This window comes from Gallinula chloropus (assembly GCF_964237585.1).
Source record: "Gallinula chloropus genome assembly, chromosome: 1".
NCBI lineage: Eukaryota > Metazoa > Chordata > Aves > Gruiformes > Rallidae > Gallinula > Gallinula chloropus.
In genome coordinates, this window is record NC_140085.1 from 155474743 (window position 1) to 155494787 (window position 20045).

The 20045-nt window shown below is 39.1% G+C and overlaps 1 protein-coding gene across 2 annotated transcripts in view; it reads left to right on the forward strand.

Moving 5' to 3' along the window:
- Positions 1–20045, forward strand: part of NALCN (sodium leak channel, non-selective) — a gene marked incomplete at both ends in the record, with an annotated part of 232005 nt that overhangs the window by 170144 nt on the left and 41816 nt on the right. For both annotated transcript variants that reach the window (XM_084271507.1, XM_084271508.1), the window contains 3 exons: positions 1792–1928; positions 2904–3045; positions 16704–16777. In XM_084271507.1, coding sequence (XP_084127633.1) covers positions 1792–1928; positions 2904–3045; positions 16704–16777 — 353 coding nt within the window. The remainder of the gene's footprint in view (positions 1–1791; positions 1929–2903; positions 3046–16703; positions 16778–20045) is intronic.

A 20045-nucleotide genomic window follows, 5' to 3' on the forward strand; every position in this document is an offset into this window, starting at 1 on the left:
GGCTTTCTCTCCCTTTTCTCCCTTGCCCCAGTCAGTTTCTGTAGCTCTGCCCTGGTTTTCCTGGCTCTCTTCTGCAGTATCGTGGCTTGTCAGTGTGAGACTGATAAAATTGTATTTAGAAGTGAATTCATACCCGTTTGGTCTCTTCAAAGCAGTGCAGACAGGAGCTGTGGACTTCTGTGCCATTTTCTAAAGCTATGTAATGTCTAACCAACAGAAATCATTTGTGAGCGTAGCCTTCGGCTGATAACGTAGTTGGTGCCCAGACTGGCCTTACGATGCTGTATTGAAGTACAAGTTGTTGTTTAGCTTCTCCTCTTATTCTTGCTCTAGAATTTTTTCAGCCTGTTATTTCCTGCTCCATGTTTCTAAATCTGTCCTTTTCTTTCTCTGCTCTGGTATTTGCAACTCTTCAGATTTCAATATCAAATGAATTTCATTAATGTCATAATTTCATCCTTTTAAGGATCATTAATAGAGCAATTAAACAGGACTGGACATAACACAGATATATCCAATCCATGACACAGATGTATCCAATCCATGACACAGATATATACCCCCCTTCTATTCTGACTCAGTGCGTCACCGTTAACCATTAGTCTTTGTGTGCAGGTCTTCAAAAACAGTTTTCGATCCACTTGGCAACTTAGGTCCAGCCAAATAAATACTGATTTTCAGTTTAAGCTGTCCTATGGCTGGAAGCAGTGATGTTGCTGATAGCATGACCGTGCAGCTGAGCAGTTGTTCTCTGGCATGCTGTGGGAGCAACGCGTTTCGCTAGGCGGTGGAAATGAAAACCTCCATCCCACTTCCTGGGCAATCGCCCCTAGTAAAAATCTATTCCCTGCAGGTGGTGATGGTGAAAATCTGTTGTAAAATGTAAGCTTCTAAGCCTGTGCTCACAAGCAGGTGGGAGAAGGAGAATTGAAATAACCTTGGTTAGATGTATGCTTACTGAAACGCATACTGTTTTAAAAAAAAGTAAAAAATTATTTCACTTATTCTTTTTGACCTGGTATTTTGTTGCAGTGGCACAATTGAATTACTCCATAAGGTTATCAGAATTCAGGAACCATATCTCTGTATCATATCTTTTCTATCTTCTACCATTAGATTTAGCCACCATCTGTCTGCATAGATAGATGTGTCTGCCTTTTCTACTTAGATATGTAATATTCCCTGGAATATCCATGTTTGTGGATACTTATAAATGCAACGTTTTTCCTGTGGTTTGTGGCAGCTTAGTATCAGAATTGCTGATGTAGGTGGACTCTTTTGAGTCCTTTGTTATTACTTATAATATGCATCCAAATGTATTTTTCCTGTTACTTTTGTGTTCTGAGAGCTGGATTCCTTTAAAATTGCTCTGGTTTAAAATGCTGGGTTCTATTTGGATATGGAAGAGGCATCAGCATATACAGAAAGATGTGTCTAATAAGAAAAGATCATGGATATTTATTTGCTTGATAAAGTGTAAGGGATCTGTGAAGAAAACATAGAAATAAGCATACTGAATAGGACACCAATATGCTTCATATTTTAAAATTAAAATTATTAGCAATCCTCCCATTTTATGACTTCCAATTAAAGGCATGGTATTGTTAGGTTATTTGTCAGCTTCTAGCACAAGCAGACCAATAAACTCATGAGTATCACATTTACCCTCTGTAGTTCTTTGCTGCCATCTTCTGTTTCTTTAAATGATTGCCAGTATTATTTAGATTCTGAAAAAAAAGCCTGGGATATTCCTTTCTGACATTTTTTTTTTAATTATTTCCTTATTTTCAGCTAAAGCAAAGTGAAGCAAATGCAGATACCAAGGAGAAGCTTCCGTTGCGCCTACGCATCTTTGAAAAATTTCCAAACCGGCCACAAATGGTGAAAATCTCCAAGCTTCCTTCAGACTTCACAGTTCCAAAAATAAGGTATTGAAATATTTCTTGTGCTAGCGTGCTGTAAACTTATCTGGTGCCACGTTGGACCCAAAGTATTTAACTGTTTTGATTGAGGATTAGTCAGATAGTTCTGACAATCAGAAACAAAACAGCATTAACATTGGTGCCGAAAGGATGGGACACTTTGGGTTTACCTTATTTTTACTTTTGAGAAGAAAGAAGAAAAAAAATCCTACCACGCCTCATAAGGTACTCATGAAAGCAAGTAGATTGATCAGAACCCCCACAAGTAAGTGTGGTGGTGTTTTCCACTCTCATTTGGATTTTAAATTCTTGGCTTTCATAGACCACTTAGCGGTCTAATCAATTCTGATCTGGCTTTTTAAAGATAAGGTCAGCTGGCAGCAAATCATTAGAGAGGATAACTCAGGCTGTCCAGTACTGCAATGACCTTGTCCCCTCTTTGTATCTGCACAGCTACCATTTTCCTGGCAAATTCAAAAAAAGGATCAGACCCTCAGCTGGCCACAAGATCATCAGTTACCATGTACCATTCTGATTAGTCTTGGTGTGGTCCCCAAAAACAGTTCACAGAAATCCAGTCTGCCCTGGTATGTACAGAAGGAAACAGGCTGGCCAAACCGGTCCTCTTGCCATGCCCATGTCAGTATCCCCACCAAGCACACAAGAGAGGATGGTGTGAAAGCTGGCTGTCATTGTTTTGGCTCTCCTGAGGTTGTATTTCTTTCAGTTAAACTCACAAGGGAGCTAAAGCAACTGGTTTGACCTGTTTGTATCATCTTAGCTGAATGGAGTAATGCTGGGCAGGAAAAAACAGGAACCTCAGGAAGCAGCCATAGATGTTTTGCTTTTAGTATGGCAGTACAACTTTTTCTTGGAGTTTACCCATCTTAGCACTAATGGGTTGTGACATGTCATAAAGAAAACCAAGTATTAACTCTTCCTGGGGTTCTAATCCACCAATATCTTCTATTTGTTCTTAAGGGAAAGTTTTATGAAGCAGTTCATTGATCGCCAGCAACAAGACACCAGCTGTCTGCTGCGAAGGCTTCCTTCAGCATCTTCTTCCTCATGTGACCATTCTAAAAGATCAGCAATTGAAGAAAACAAATACATTGATCAAAAGGTAAATCAAGAATATAGGGCAGTATAAGTCTGTCTCTGAATATTGTGAGGAAAGACTTCAAATTACTCAGTCTGTCACAGCACATAAAAGCAAACACAAGCTAGGGTGATTTAACGCAGGCAAAAATGCGACATTTAATTTAGTCTAAAACAGACATCACAGCAGATCCTCATTTGGTTTAAATTTTCCTGTCTCCTTTGACTTAAAAATTCAAAATTTGCTAGATAATTTTATTCAACACATATGAAGGTGGGTTTTTGAGTAGTGTTGCTGTTAAATCGCTAAGAATCTAGTGGAAAATTAAAGTTTGTTAGTGTCACATTGGATATTTGAGTGCCTTGATGCAGTAACAAAGTTGAAAATGCTCTTCGCTGAAGCAAGGTCTCTGTGTAATCACTGGAGATGAGTAAAAATTTAAGAATTATTCTAGTTATTTAGAGGATATTAACCTCTTCGTAGGCCTGGGAACTACTAGAAGACAGATGCTGAACACATATATTTGATATCCATTGTGCTAAATGCCACAAATCTCCCAGCTGGACTGGCTGGCATAGTTGGATTTGAAAAATATGGGGATTGTTTGGGATGATGATGATGATGCAGCAGCATAAGTAAATGTATGTCACCTCTGGCACCTTGCAAAAGTACAGGAGCAGAAAAAAAATCATGTGCACCATGGAAGAAACTGGTTTCACAGCTTTCAAGAGGCATCTACCTCCCTATCCCTTCTTGAGCACTTGTAATATTGTATAGCTTATAAGTGACATTTTAACAGACAAAAGAGAAGTCCTTTAAGTATTCATTACAGGGTGCTCGTATTCTGTTTGTAAATACATTTTAAGCTACAGAATCACAGACAAGGAAAAGAAAGTAGATACTGTAGTTACACAGAGTAACTCTGGCTTTCCTAGTGTGCAGTTTGCAACTACAACTCAGGACAGTATTTGCACAGGCAGGAAGCAGAGCTGGGGAGTACAGTACTCTTCTGATAACGAAGGAAAAGAAAGAATTTACGAACTACTGTTAATTTGCATCCCTGTTTCAGTGCAAGAACCCATTCCTGTGGACAATGTATTTTACAGCATCAGTAAGCCAAAGCTAAAGGGCATGGCCTGAGAGGAGGTCTGTGGTAAAATGTTACTTATCAGACAAGAAAGGCCACAAGAAGGAGTCAAGCTGAAATGGGCATCATCTACTCTAACAAGCACAGCACAAAAATTGGATAAGTTATTAAATGAGAGGCCTAGGGGTCAGCAGAACTGTGCCACTTATCGCTAATGAGTGATCCCAAACACTGTGCCAGGGAAATCAGAGTGTATTCCTGCCATGTAATGAAGAGAACAACAGAGACCTTAAACTTGTCGCAGCCACACAGATAGGTCCACAGTAGGCAATGAAGAGCTGTGCAGTGATTCAGTAGATCTGTTTACATTAACATAGTTTAGGTGTATTAAATTGCAATCTTCATTCCTTCTGCCTGCTGTTCACAGAGGTGAATCGTTACTGTGCTTGAAGGCAGGTGGCTACACGGCACAGTTTATTCAATGAGATCTTGCAATATGGAAACAGAATGCTGCATTCTTTACAGAATTTCACTCTTCTCCAAGAGCAAATATACATGCTCAGACTTTCATGTGTGAATTAAAGTAAGTGTTTGCAAATCGGTTTTGCACTGTTCAGGCCACTTTAAGCACGTACTTTTGGATTCCTATGCCTCAAGGGTAGAATCAGTGGTGAATAATATTTCTGATAAATGTGGCTTAAAACAAGGTATTTACACATTCCTATTAAGAAGGGAAAAGCACTAGGAAGGATTTGGTGAAAGTAATTACTCTGGCTTTCTATAGTTACAGTTGCCAAGGCAACCTCACTTTTGTATGAACAAATCTTTAAAATATCTTAACCTTAAAACAAGCCTGAAATGACTGGTTGCACTTAAATATAAACCTTACATGCATACTTTACTTTTCTTTGTAAAAAAAGAAACCTGGCCAAATATTTTACTAATCCCACTACCTAGCAGGATGGATTCCCACTGTTCCTGATAGCAGTGTGATGGCTTCAGAAACTTTTCACATCTTTTTTGCATTGTAGTTAATGAAAGAAATGGGGTAGAATCAGAAGGTGAGAATCTGCTGGCAGATTGCACTCTGTCCTTTCTTTATTCTGACTAAACTGTGGGTAGTTCCTCCAGTTTCTACTGGACTTGTGTCAGTATTTCTGTTGTTCCACATTTCCTGAAGTGATAGGCATTACTTAATACGTACGTGCCCTTCTTTCCACTTCAAGTGCATTCTTTTATTGCTTTCTCTAATAATCTGCCACTATAAATATGGTGTTGGTTTTATGTTCAGAATATTTTTTTATTATTGATTAAGCAAATCAGCTTTTGTTTTCTTATATAACAAGTTAAGTATTTTCAGTATTACAATTACCCACTTCCTGAAAAGACATTTAAGTTGTAAAAGGGGAGTCAATTTTCATTACATCCTTTCTTTTTTTAAGGTATTTTACCTTCTCAAAATAATTGAAAAAATTTTTATTTGTATATATTACCATAACAATGACAAATCAAAAGAACATCTTTGGTAAACAGATTTTTCTCCTGTACTTTTTTGTAGTGAAGTCTGTGAGTTCCAGAAGTTTTTCTGACTTTTCCAAATTTCTAAACTATTATCAAAGTAATTAACTAACCATATTACTTCTAGATAACTAAATGCACTTTATCTTTCACACATCCCTTAAGAGTTCTCTCTCAATCTGTGGGGTCTGAGAGAGTGTGTGGAGACAGACTGTCATGGTCATTCTTCTACATCCAGTGCCAGCACCACCTAGGCTGTCTCAATGGCAGCTGCTTGATAGACAGCTTAGCCAAATGCTTTGGTTGAGTTGTTTACGATTGTCTGTAACTTTGAGTGTAAAACTGGGATTCTCTGAAACTAACACTGCTGGAGTTGCAGGATAATCACATTTTGCCCTCTGATTGACCTCTGGCTGTGCAAATTTTCTCAAATCCATTCATCTTGCCAAAGACGACCTCTACTGCATGTTGAGCTAGTCTATCCTAGTGTGGTCTGCAGGCCATGAGTTGAGGAGTTTTTGGTCTAATTAGAGAAACCAGGACAGTACATGTTTGTTGTAGTAAAAAGTACCACAAAGAGACACTTTCAGGTGAAAGAAGTAAGACTACTCAGAAGTGCGAGTATAAGGAGATGGTGGCATTATAAAATTCATGGGGAAAGTATCTGAGGAAAGGGTTGAAAAAATTAAGAGTGAGTTATGGTATTTAGTGAACATTTTAGATGTGGGAGAAGGGGAGTTTTAGAAACAGAGAGGGAAGTGTTCTTTTACACTCCCACATTTGTATGAAAAATATTCACAGTATGCTGGGAATTTCCTTAGTTAACCAATATTTCAGTAAATTTTTGGACAGGGGAACCTGATGGAATGTGGAAACATAATTTGTGTGTGAGTTGGTGGATGAGAAGAAAACAAATTGACAGAAAATAAGGACATCTTCCTGTGGTGACTCTCACAACAGCTGAGGGATAGTCACAGCAAGCTTCAGGGGACAAAGAACTGAATGACCTGTAACATTTATGACAAATCAACTGTCCAGTAAAATGTACCTGAGTTGATCCTGGCTTCATAACTTCAAGACTAGAATCAGAGAAGCACAGAAGCACCTCAGAGCGCTTTTCTGAGACACACACAACACACAATTTAACTGAAAGAATATAAACAAGCCACCTCCCTTATTTCTGCATTTGTAAGGTTAGTTGGATTGTAGCAAGTATTTTCTCTTTTGTGTCCTCTTTATCATCCTGTTTCCTTTCACATGAGTTTTGGTTTTAGCTCTGCAAGCAGTGAAATTAGTAGCCATTCCTTCTTCCTGTGGGAGCAATATCCATCATTAAGGTCAAGCTCCTGTGAAAGCTCAACTTCCCATGCCATACACTTCTCCCATTGATTTCCTACTTAAAGCAGAATCTACCTGCATGATGGCAGATCATTGTCAGAAAGTGAGAGATGATCTCAGAGGTAGCCAGAGCCATTACCATGGGTGACTATCAATACTAAGCAGCAGACCTCACACTGGATTCTGTGTTCTTTGGGGAGTGAGAGCATCAGGGTGATATGTTCATGATGACCTGTGTTGCCTTCCAGGTGTGCTGCTGAGCTTTGCACCCACTTTTTTTACTTGCCTTAATTTCCAGATACAATCCTGCTGGTACCCATTAAAGTAAGATGGGATGGAACACAGGCATCAACCCAATTATAAGGCTCATTCTAAAAGGACCTCATTACTTCCTTTATGTAGAAATCATTATATATTGACACCTCACTGAAGGTTGAAGATTTTATCTATTTACAGTTTCACTCAGAAACTGAATACACAAGATGGCCCACAACTTTTAATGCAAGCTTAGTTAACATCATAGATAGTCCATTTGTGAGTTGCTGAGAGATGTTGTTTAACCTCACAGTTTGTTCCAGTGTGTCTCTTTCTGATCTGTGCTCAGCTCCTTTCATTAACTAGTCTGTTTCTTGCACAAAGAACCAAGTATATTCCAAGACTATTCTGAAAGGACTTTTCCTTGCAGAAATAGCATTTCAGCTTAGATTCTAATATTGAAGACTTAGTGCCCCAGGTGTTCAGAAAATCATCAGGTGTGAAGATGTACTACTAAACTTTATTTGTATTTTTTCCTTCTGAGGAAAGAATCAAGGGTAGAATATTTATTCACAAATTGTCATTTCCAGAATTTCTGCTTCTTATCCTAATAAACTTCTGTCCCAAGTAAATCGACCTCTTCTGAACTTTATTTTGGGCATTCTGTTGTGGAAAGAAGAATCTCAGCACAAAAAGTACAATAACATTCTGTAGTGTTCCTCATGTTTCTTTGAGTAATTTCAAAGAATAATTTTATCACAGTGATTTTGAATACAGCAGAAGCAAATGAAGTGTAATTGCACATGAATTCCAAGTAGAAAAGATTATTTATTTTTAAACACTAATAAATACTGCATTCTTTTTGAAGTAAATCTTGCAGAAATCTGTGCATAAGTATCAACAAAAATTGCTCAAGCTTGATCTTAATCTCCTGCTACTGAGTATCTGAGTAGAGCTCTGTTCTACAATTTCAGTTTCTATATACTGCTTGTTAATTAAGCACAGCCAAGTGCTTCAGTCTCACCTATTTATGTCATTCACAGGATATTGCCAAAATCTATGTAGCTATAACATTCAGAAAAGTCATTAAAACAATCTACCTTCTGGAATGCCAATGGTTTATGAATCCAGCATTTTCTTGCTCATTAGTCTTGATTTTCCAAGATTATTTTTGTCCTATGTCTGTTCTCATCAGATCTTTCTAATGAAGCTAATATATGCAAATACAGTGAAGTGTTTCAGGATTTCTGAAAATGAAATCAGGAGACCTTTTTGCATATTTTGCATTTTCTGAATATTTTATTTATATTTAGATAAAATGGATATGTAGCAATGCCCCTTAACAATGTCCCTATGTCCCTTTGCATACTCAGTTTACAGAAAAAGACACTTTCTCATTAAGTGTTGTACCACATACACATTTCAGCTGGTAATGTTTAACAATTCTGACCATGTTTGCCTTCAGAGCAGAGGAGACAGAACTGCAATAGTACCAAGATTCTGTTCTTGTTAAGGTCTGTCTCTGGCTTCTGATGATTTTAAATTACTTTGTCACTCTTGCCTCTGCATAGTATGTTAAAAATTCTGCCTAGGAGTTTCAGTTACCTTCTGAGAGAAAGGAGGCAGGGGACTAGATACTTCACCATTTTGAAAAAGTGTCCTAATTCAGTGCTTCTTTCTGGCATTAGCTTTCTACTTTCCCTTTCTAGAGCTTTTCACCCATGTGTCTGAGAGGGGCTAGTAACATCCTCTTTAAGTCTTTGGGCGTTTTAAGAGTATGCTAGTATTAGCCTTGTCCACATTCTCAGACTTCATTGATAAAAAGCTCAGTTATGAAAAGACACGTAGATTTTTTTCAGGCCAGTAGTCAGCTAATTAGAAGAAGATGACTTTCTTTAAGAGACAGGCAGCAATCAAGGGCTACAAAAGGAATTAAGGCTATTTCAGGTCAGTGACTCACAAGAGTTAAGGAGATTATGCCCACTTCTCATTCTAGATATCTGATCAAAAGGGACAACCTTTGACTCCTTGTGGCACTTATCTAATGCTAGACTACTTGCTTGACTGTTTAGCAAGCCTGTTTCTTATACAGGACAACCTCAACAAGGGCTGGATTTTCAAATTCCATATTAAAATAGTTCTGCTTTGAGAGAGGGAGATGGATTAGGTGATCTCTAGAGGTCCCTTGTAATTGCATCCTTTATGATTCTGTAGGCATTAAGCAAAAGAATTTACGAAATTCCCCACTGAGGTCTGTAGGATTTAGTCACTTAACCTGCTTAAATTCTTTTGAATGTTTTGTTAGGTACCTACCCATAACTTGCAGTCTGGCTTTTCATTGCCCTTCATGCTTCTGTCACCTTCATTTTGACAGAGTTCAATCTCTTCAAGACAAAGCTGCATAGGCAGAACCTTCTTGAACAAATAATAATGTTTGCATTTGAGAGGCTGCACAGGAAAACTCCTGTGGGCAAAAAATATCCGGTATTTAATGGAATGCCCAAGCTTTGAACAGATTCTGCCCAAATATTTCCACACTGTTTCTTAAAAATCCCTCTGATCTATTGCTTACTGTACTGACTCTTCATATTTTCCCTAGAAGCTGTACATGTTTAAGTAACAATATAATACCTAACAATCTGTTCGTTCTGCAAGTCTACATAAACCATCAGTTGGCATCCAACAGATTCCAATCTGAAACAGAAGCTTTGGATGATTTTTCTTTTTTTCCTTGCTTGGAATTTCTGGCATGATACAGAAGACTATTCCCATATGGTCCTGCAGTTGCCTGTAAAAGATTGCTATCATCAACAGCACTAAGCTAAAATTCCTGGTTTCCATATAACACTTAAGAAATTATATTAGAAAAATATATCCCATGCACTTTTATTTTTCCATTGTCACCCAAACTTTTCAGACATTTATATCTCATAATTTACTTATGACCTTGTCTTGCCTGGTGTTGTAGAACACCCACCAACGCTTGTCTCTTCTGCCAGCTCCTCAGTGGTGCGATTCAAAAATAATACACTACACCACCAGAGTTTTTACCTGTTGATAACATGCAATTCTCTGTCAAATTCAGGTTGAAAACAATTGCTTTTTGCAGTGCTTGCTGGGGTTTGTGCACTGCAAACATGTTGCTAGCAAAACATATCAAAATCTTGACAATAAATAGCATTTCTCAAAACTTGAAACCACTGAGCCGTGTCGTAGCTGTTAGAAACTGGCACAGATCCCCCTGAAATCAGCAGTGTTTTGCCACCACACCTGGGCTGTAGGACCTATCCACAGTCATTAGCTTTTGTCTACCAAACCTAGAGTCCAGTGTTGCTCTGCCTTTAATCTAATGCCAAAAAATATTCTTTTCCAGGGTAGAACGCTTGGATTTTTTTAAATACACTACTAAAAAAGTATTGTCATTTAAAAAGTCTGCAGTACCTTTTCAAAGCAGCGGGTGGCACTTGCAGAGCAACAATGTTCTGTGATTTAGCTGCTTTTTACGAGGGTTACAGTGGTTTATTGCTTTGTCCTCGTCATTTTGGATAAATGGGATTTCATGGGATGTAGCATTCCGAATGAGTTCACACTGACTAGACTGAGTCCTTTCATGTGCCTGAAGTCTGTCCTGCCAACAGCAGCAGTGAAGGGTGCCAGCACTTGTGGGTAAAGCACTACCTGTGGATTCCCAAATTCCGTGGCCACGGGCACGTCTGTGTTTATAAACCCAAAGGAACGAGAGAACCAGGACATGAGCTTTATTCAGGGTTTTGCACGAGCACATCCGTTCTGTCTGAAACCTTTTCATCCAGGAAATGTTATCAGTAATTTGCTGTCCTGACAAGAGCCGTTCCTTACAGGTTAAAGTAACCTGCAGGAGTTGTCTAAAATGTGTTGTTGGAGACATATTTAAGAGTAATCAGATACTGTTAGGTGATTTCAGGATGGGCTCTTATGCTAAAAAGTGATGCTCTATAGCAGAAAGCTGTATGGCACTATTATTTCTGCACTGAGTGTACTTCTAGGCTGCACGAAGTAGTAAATAAATAAATAATGGCTAATAAAGATACACTGAGGGTGTCCTCACAGTACATCACAAGCTGTAATAAAAAACCCAGCAGGCTAAACAGATATACCCTAAAATAACCTCAGTGGAGTATACTGTACTTGTTTAATTCCGCATCATCTATTCAAGTAATGTCTTTTGTGCATTAACATTGCTAATAATTTCCTCTGCAACATTCAAGAACTCGGCAGGTATCACAAGTTTTAATTGCCAGCCTCCTTCTACAGCAGCATGCGGCATCCTAGACATTATTAAACAAAATACTGATCATCACCCCCATTCTCTGTTTGCACAGTTCCACTGCATTTGCCCAGTGTGCTATGAAATTTCAAAAATTAAATGGGAAGCACTTTGGTTTATTTAGCTAATATAGAAATAAGAACACATTTTAAAAGTTTATAGTGGTGTTCAATTGTCTTCAACAGGCATTTTGGCATATACTTGTTGCTATTTGACTGATTCCTAACTTCTTTAAATATAAGAACCAGGTAATTGTGCATATCTATAAATATGTAGTAGTATTTCTTTGTCTGGATATTTCAAATTTAAGATAAATTCACCAAGATTCTGCTGAAGCAGGGACTCCAGAGTCCTAAAGAGGAATGAGGACCATCAACTTCAAAAACCGCAATCCTTGGAAGTGCCTGGGTTGGATTATCGGTTCCATTCTGGACCACTGAGATCCCTAGGCACCCACATATAGGATCTTGTGCATGTTGATGTATTTCTGCATTAAAGAAATGGATACCTGGCTCCAATCTTAATTCTATCACTTCGCAGAGGCAGACAGGAAGGTTATAAACCTTCAGAACTTCACCTAAGCCCCAGTCCATGCTTAGATCATGGTCAGCGACCAAAGAGGTACTGCCTCAAGTAAAAGTTTCACAGCTAGTCCTCCTGCAAAGAAATGCTAGAAAAGTACCTGTGCAACCTGTCCTAGGGAACCTGCTTCAGCAGGGGGTTGGACTCGATCTCTGGAGGTCCCTTCCCACCCCTACAGTTCTGTGATTCTGTAAATGCACTCTTTGGACAAATAATCTGGTGTAACACCCTGTATTCTAGTCCTTTTCCCCATTCCCAGGATTTCTTTGTTTATTTGTTTAAGCATCACTGAATAAAATTAATGAGCAGTTTCAGGAGTAGGAACTAGAACCTAGTCTTTTCTCCCCCATCTCAGTGGCTCCAGACATAGGCTCCTTCTTGCTGCTTCACTTCACCTCTCTGGCTCTGGGGACGTCCCACCTCTGGCTGTGCTATGGCCAAATACCAGAGTGTGGTGCTGTCCTTGCAAATCTCCAACAGACAAGAAGGGCGTTCACTGAAAGCACCTAAAACAGGGGATGAAGATAGTTCCAGCTGAGGCATGCAAGGGATTTAGCAGTATGCTTTCATGCAAAACCTGTGCTGCTGCCTCCTTCTTTCTAAGTCTTGCTATGCTACCTAGAGTGAGGGTTCAGCAGGCCCTGGTAGAGGAATGTGCCAGGTGGCTTAGACACCCTTACCTTAGACCTGCTAGCAGCTTTTTTTTGAGGTGCTCCTCTTCCTTGCTGGCACTAGATGGTCTAACACTTGGCTTGGGGAAGCGCTAAGTGTAGCAGGACAAGCATGCAGCCTCCCTGTGAAGGCTTTGAAAAGTTCACTCCTCATTCCTGCTCTGCCAGGGCACGTTCCCCTGCTGATGATCAGGGTGAATTTCCCTGCTTGGGTCACATGCTTAATGCCAAGGTGTTTTGACACCTATTTGGTAAAACTTCTCCCAAGACTCAGATTGCTTTTGATTCACAGCAGTATGTCTTGCTTTGGAGAAAAACAGAAGAGAAACATAGACAGCTTGGGATAGAGGGGTGGGGGGAATTATATTTTTCTGGCAATTTGGAAGGAAATCAATGCTTACATTTGATGAAATCTTTTCAGTTTCTAAGATGTTAATAAGCAAAAAACTGTTATCAGAAAGAAATGGACATGAGACATTAGTAGGCAGCACCTTTTCTTTCCTGATGATTAATCTTCCTGATCTTTTCCTGATCTTCTAAATCAATTATTTATAACAGGGAAAAACAACTGAAACAGAACAGCTACTTTGTCACTTTTGTTATTCCCCTAAGTTTGATGTTCCTAGTTGAGCCCTAAAAAAATTACTAGCTAACACCTTGCAAAAGGATGGATGCTCCTGTGGTTTGGAGGTTTCTTTCTGCAATCCTGATAAGGGAAAAATATCGGTTATCTCACATTCCACTGATACTAATTTTACTGACATTAGAAGAAAGAATAAGGGAAATAGTTGCCACTGCTTTCACCATTGCCAGTCATGGCTAAATCCGTAAGAAGGTACCATGCTGATAAATTCACTAAACCTGCATTGAGGTACTGCAAATGAGTTAAAACCTACACAAATATATTTCAATATATGAAGAATTTATCCCTACACAATATTTAACATAATAGTATGTCTCATGCTGGGCCTTTCAGTTTATTTTTCACCTTAACCATATTCATGTAATGGAACAATTTTTTGGTTTATATTCAAAAACATAACAATTCCATTACTCCTTTTTCAGTCTTACCTGAAATTCTAGTAGTTTATTTTCCAAAGTACATTCTGAAGTGTTGCATACTTTATTTGAGTTTTCAAGTTGCAGGGTTTTTTAAGGAACCCACTGAATCTCAAAATAGTGGTATTTTCAACTTGTTTATATTCTTATTTCCACAGGATCTACAGAGACAGCTTAGGACTTGAGAAAAGTTGGAGAGGCCACCCTTGAAAAAGCAGCTGTTAGGAAGGAGTTTGTAGCTTGCTGTGGTAGGCGTGGCTTAAAAAGCAGTAACCATTTCATTAAGGACAGCCAGTATAATTAAGGAGTTTTAAGGTATTCTCTAGGCTTCTGTTTTCCTCCAAAGACATACTGCTGTGAACCAAAAGCAGTCTGAGTCTTGGGAGAAGTTCTACCAAAATTCTTCGTGTCGTGACTCTGGATTTGAGGTAGCATTTTAGAAATCTATTATTTCTATGCCTAGGTCAGTCACAGGTCAATTGAACAAATCTGATATTTATAACAAATAGTTTTAAAACCACATACTTAAAAGATTCCATTTCTGATAATCAAATGCAGGGCAACTATTGCTAGGAGCTCACAAGTCTCTGAACCATTTGCTTCAAGATAATGATCTTCAAACAGTTGACAGAATTAAGTCTCACAAAGTGCCAGAGATGAATTTCTGTTTGACACAGGTGTAATTCCTCAGGTGAATCCTTCAGCGGTGATTTACTCCTTGATTTGTGATGTTTGTTACTACTTGCTTCAGAATTAAGTGCTTGTTTTTTCTCATATCTCCATCCTTTCATTTAATGTCCAGGAAGACTTGTTCACAAGAATATTCCTAAAACACTATTCAGAACATGAGCACAATTTTTTAAATTGGAAGATGATAGATTTAGATTAGGTATTAGGAAAAAAAATCTTGTTCACGGGGGTGGTGAGGCACTGGAAAAAGTTGCCAGGGAGGTGCTCATCATCAGGATAAATGACAAGTCTGTCAGGATAAATGCCTTGGTTGATAAGGATTTGGTCAGGGATGAATGAAGCCATCTGGACATCCATAAATCTATGGGTACTGATGATGAGATGCAACTGAGGGTGCTGAAGGAACTGGCAGAAGTCATTGCTAGGCCATTATCCATCATCTTTGCTAAATCCTGGGAAACTGGAGAGGTGCCTGAGGACTGGAGGTAATCAAATGTTACTCCAGTATTCAAAAGGGGCAAGAAGGAGGACCCAGGTAACTACAGACCGGTCAGCCTCACCACCAACTTATCCTTGGTGCTGTCTCTAGGCACATCAAGGTTAAGAGGGCTGTTAGGAGCAGTCAACATGGTTTTACCAAGGGTAAGTCATGTCTGACTAGTCTAATAGCCTTTTATGAGGATATAACCAGGTGGATAGATGATGGTAGGGCAGTAAATGTGGTCTACCCTGACCTCAGGAAAGCATTTGACACCATTTCCCACGGCATCCTCGTGGCTAAACTGAGGAAGTGTGGTCTGGTAGTGAGGTGAATTGAGAGCTGGTTGAAGGGAAGAAGCCAGTAAGTTGTATCAATGGGACAGAGTCTGGCTGGAGGCCTGTATCTAGTGGAGTCCCTCAGGGGTTGGTACTGGGACCTGTACTATTCAATATATTAATTGATGACCTGGATAAGGGAATAGAGTGCACAGTCAGCAAGTTTGCTCACAACACAAAACTGAGAGGGGTGGCTGACACACCAGAGGGCTGTGCTGCCATTCAGCAAGACTGGACAGGCTGGAGAGCTGAGGAGAAGTTTGATGAGATTTAACTGGGGCAAGTGGAGGGTCTTGCACCTGGGGAAGAACAACCCCTGGTACCAGTATAGGTTGGGGACTGGCCTGTTGAAGAGCAGCGTAGGTGAGAGGGACTGGGGGGACCTGGTGGAGAGCAGGATGACCATGAGCCAGCAATGTGCCCTCGTGGCCAGGAAGGCCAATGGCATCTTGGTTTGAAGGAGAAGGAGTGTGGCCTGAAGCAGGCTGCCCAGGGAGGTGGTTGAGTCACCATCCCTGGATGTGCTTAAAAGAAGGGTAGATGAGGTACTTAGGGATATGGCTTAGCATAGGACAGGAACGGTTGGACTTAATGATCTTAAAGGTCTTTTCCAACCTTGTGATTCTGTAGGTCAAGAGAGGTCCTTCTCCCCCTCTACTCTGCCCTGATGAGACCGCACCTAGAATATTATGTCCAGTCCAGCCCTAACCATTCTATGACTTTATGATTTTGCTCACCATATTTTTTTTTCACTACATCAAGGAGGTGGGAAAGGAAGGAAAAAAGAGATAGTGAAGGTGGCAAGGGTAAGAACAAGCAGACAGGCCTGGTTTCAGGAGAAACAGGAGACCTACTTCATGTCATCTAACTCACTGAAATGAGACACTTAAGATCTGTTAGGTGGCTCATCTGTATAGTCAAGGCAGCTTCAGAGTGTGATCCAGCCTAGTCAAAATCCAAAGTGGAGGAGGAGCAGCAAAGATCAAGTCAAGGGTGTGAGTTGGTCAACTGGAAAAGAAATCTGTGATAAAGGGAATATTAGTGCTAGTCAACAAAACGGTCTTGCACCCAGAAGTAGGTAAGAATTGGGATAGGGAGAATGAAATCTGCAAGGTAAGGCAGGATCTTTCATACTGCTCAAGGAATTAACTCTGTGAGACCATTTTGATCTTTTCCACCACCCTTTTCCTGGAAAAGGACACCCATGCCACAAACTGTGAAAAAACAGCTTTATGAAAGAGAAGATTATGTGTTTAATTCTACATACACTCAGCATCATAATGTTTCATTGCTCTGTTAGATACACATGCTGTATTTTATGTCAATTAAAAGGTACACTGTCTTTTTCTTAATTTTGTAGCTCCGTAAATCAGTTTTCAGTATCAGAGCAAGAAACCTTCTGGAAAAAGAGACAGCAATCAATAAAATCCTAAGGTAAGGCTCAGCAGTGATTTGATACTGTTTTGACTGGCATCTGATTTCTCATAACTTTGTTTATCATTGATTTTACTGTATGTACAGTACTTGTCCTACTGTATCCTTTTGTATAGTACCTCTGTTGCCTTCACTATCGAAGATAAATTGCTCTTTTTTCTCTATATACGATATGCTTCAACATCAACAAGAGAGAGATTGTTCTTCAATATGTATTTGAGTTCTGTGTCATGCAGAAAAATCATTTTTCAGCTCTTTTCACATCTTCCTACTAAATTAACAGAAAGAAGTGTCTCTCAGTAAGCGGTGCGATTTTGTCTGAAGAATTCCAGCCTAGCTCCTGCATGTATATGCACATAAACTTTCACAGGGGTTGGACAGCAGAAAGCGTAGGCTGCAGGTAATCATGTTACAAGAAGGAAATGTACTGTCAAGATTTCAGAACTGTAACTTCTGAAGAAGGTTTTCCAGAAGGTTTTAATAATGATCACTCATGTCAGTACTCCCTATCAAGTACAGACACAACACTGTAAGTAAATAATTCACTCCTAAGTCTCCAAGACCCGTGTGTAATGCTGTCATACAGGTATCACCATACTGCAGCTTTTTATGCCATTATTTGTTTTGCATTAGAATGACTACCATTGATAATAAGGTACAGTAGCAATGCCAACAATTTATAGATCATTCTTTATTTTTATACTTCCATTCTTACCAAAGCAGATGCATCTCCAGAATGACTGGTCCCAGGTAAATAAGCAGTGCACGCTGGAGTAACTGATCTGAGAAGTACAGTTGTGGGATGGGATTAAATATAGTGATGTTTTGTGAGGAATAGTGCACAGGAAATTCAGTGTGATTTCTGAATTGTGAACTTTCTTGAAAAGTGCCTGGTAATTACATGCTCTTTTAGAAATATTGGAGCTCTTCTGTTCTTTTTAGTACTCAATAAGAATACAGCACATGGAGAACTGTAGAAATTAATGCTCAACTTTATCTGTCTTTAAATCCATGGTAATGAAAACAAGAACAATTAGTAATTCAACTGAATGCTCTTTGCCAAAATATTATTGAGAAACACAGCTACAAGACCATAAGTGTTCTAACAAAACTCAGGGCTCTATTTGTAAGCATTTCTTTCACTTATGTGAATGTACCTTGATTGTACAGGCATTACTGTTATAAACAGAATAAATAGATACATAGAAGTCTCTCTGTCCTAAGAAAAAACCTTTAAAAATATTGTGTGACATACAGGCTTAGTGACAGTAAAACATTTGTGATGAAATTCTGTCATATTACAACTGTGAAATGTTATTGACACCTCTGGGGTTATGTGAGTGTCAGTTTATTGGGCATGTTTCTTATGCTATGCCACAGAGGATACATGCAGACAAAGAGAATACTGGTTTGTATTTAAAAAATTTTACAAACCTGTAACATCTGTAGGGGCTCCATCCTTCCTTCCACAGAAGAAAAAAAAAAAGAGTTTTGCAAATTGAAATTCAGAATTCTGATTGATTTTATTAACTCGGAGCTTTCTCATTTTCAGAAGTCTGAATCAGAGTGGGAGGAGAATCCAAGCAAAATACTGTTTTTTCACTAAATTCTCAGGCAAAATCAGAATTCAGTCATTCCAATTTCAATCCTGCTGATTTCCACTTGGTCCTTCAGAGCATGGCTTCTGCCAAAGTTTTGTATCCTGAAGGACTTCTCAGCTTTTCACCTGTGAATTCCTCTGAAGAAAATTTTCAAAGGTGGAAGAAGAAAGTTTTCATTTATTAGTCTATTACTTTGTTTTAATCTACCCTTATGGTGTGTTTACATCTATTTTTTGGGTCATCAGTGATGAACTTTGAAGGAACAGAGAGAAAAGAAGGGAACTTCTGTCAAGTAAGAAAAATGCAATACCATGTAGCCTCTAATGCTTTCTCAGGATGCATCATTTTACAAAGAGGCAGTCCCGTTCTCCTGAGAAAAAGGAACAAATCCTGTTTATTGTTCCTTATTACTGCCTCATCATTTTTAAATAAGCTCTGGACTGTGACATCTCCAATACATAAGAAAATTGTGCTCATAGTACAATTGATGGGCATGCTGATAGAGACCATTGCCAGTGCTGAGCCTGCTGTTTCTGAGCACTGCCAGTGTTTCAGGGGAGTTTTACACACAGGGAAAGAAGTGATAAGAAAGGCTGAAATTTACAGCCGAAACTTTGGTTTCAGCCCAGGGAACACAGGAAAACTCAAACTCAGACATGAGTCTCAAGCAAGACATTTGTATTCTTACTCTATTTGTAAATGCTGTCTACTCTTTAATAGAAGTAGCTGAGTCTCAGCTATTCAGAGTATCTGACAAAAGAAGAAATGGCATTTCTGCCAAGAACAACAAGAGATAACTCAGAATGTCCCTTCTGAAAAGATTCCTTAAACATCTTTTTAATTTTTGTCTACCTGAATTAAGGGGCACTTATCTAAAGCAATGCCTTAGACAAGTAAAGCTGCCTCTGGGCAACTTCAACTTGATCAAATTGCTGTACTGAAAAGAGAATTTTAAGTCTGTCTTAGCTTAAGTTCACCTCTTACCTTTTCCTCCCTACTTTTTAAACCCTGTCAAACTATATTCTAATCAAATTCTCAATGTTTCAACATAACCAACTGCACAGAAGGAATATGCATTACACACAGGTACCTTTATGTCTCTTGTGCATCTTCCTCTCTCCAAATCTTGTTTTTCCCTTTATATACTGAACTGCAACTTGACATCTTCTTCCCCAAAAGGAGGAAGATGGGCATAAATAGCCTTCAACCACACAGAGACACAGTTCAGACATTCAATCCTAGGTGTCTCACCTGCTCATCTAATGTTGCATCATGCAACAAAACTGAGGTCTCAGGTCTCTTAACTTTCCTGCAACTTTCTTACTGTGCTCCAGGAGAACTTACATGTTTTCTGAAGATCCTTGCTTAGAAACCAACATTCACCTCAAGCCCTTGAGGTCTTGGTGCACTTGGTTCTAAGAACAGAGTCAAGGAAGTAGATGTAGCAACTACTATCCTGGGTACTTTGAGCAGTGATTTGCAGAGCACAGAGAGGCTCAACTCTTCACATAAATCCATTCTGAGGTGGGGAGTTCACCCTTCCAAGGAAAATGAAACAAGATAAAATTGAGTTACAGATAGGTAGAATAACTTTTTCAAAACACAATCACATTCAGTAGTGCTTCTGGATTGCAAACAGCTCCATTTCTTTCTGAAAATGATGGTGC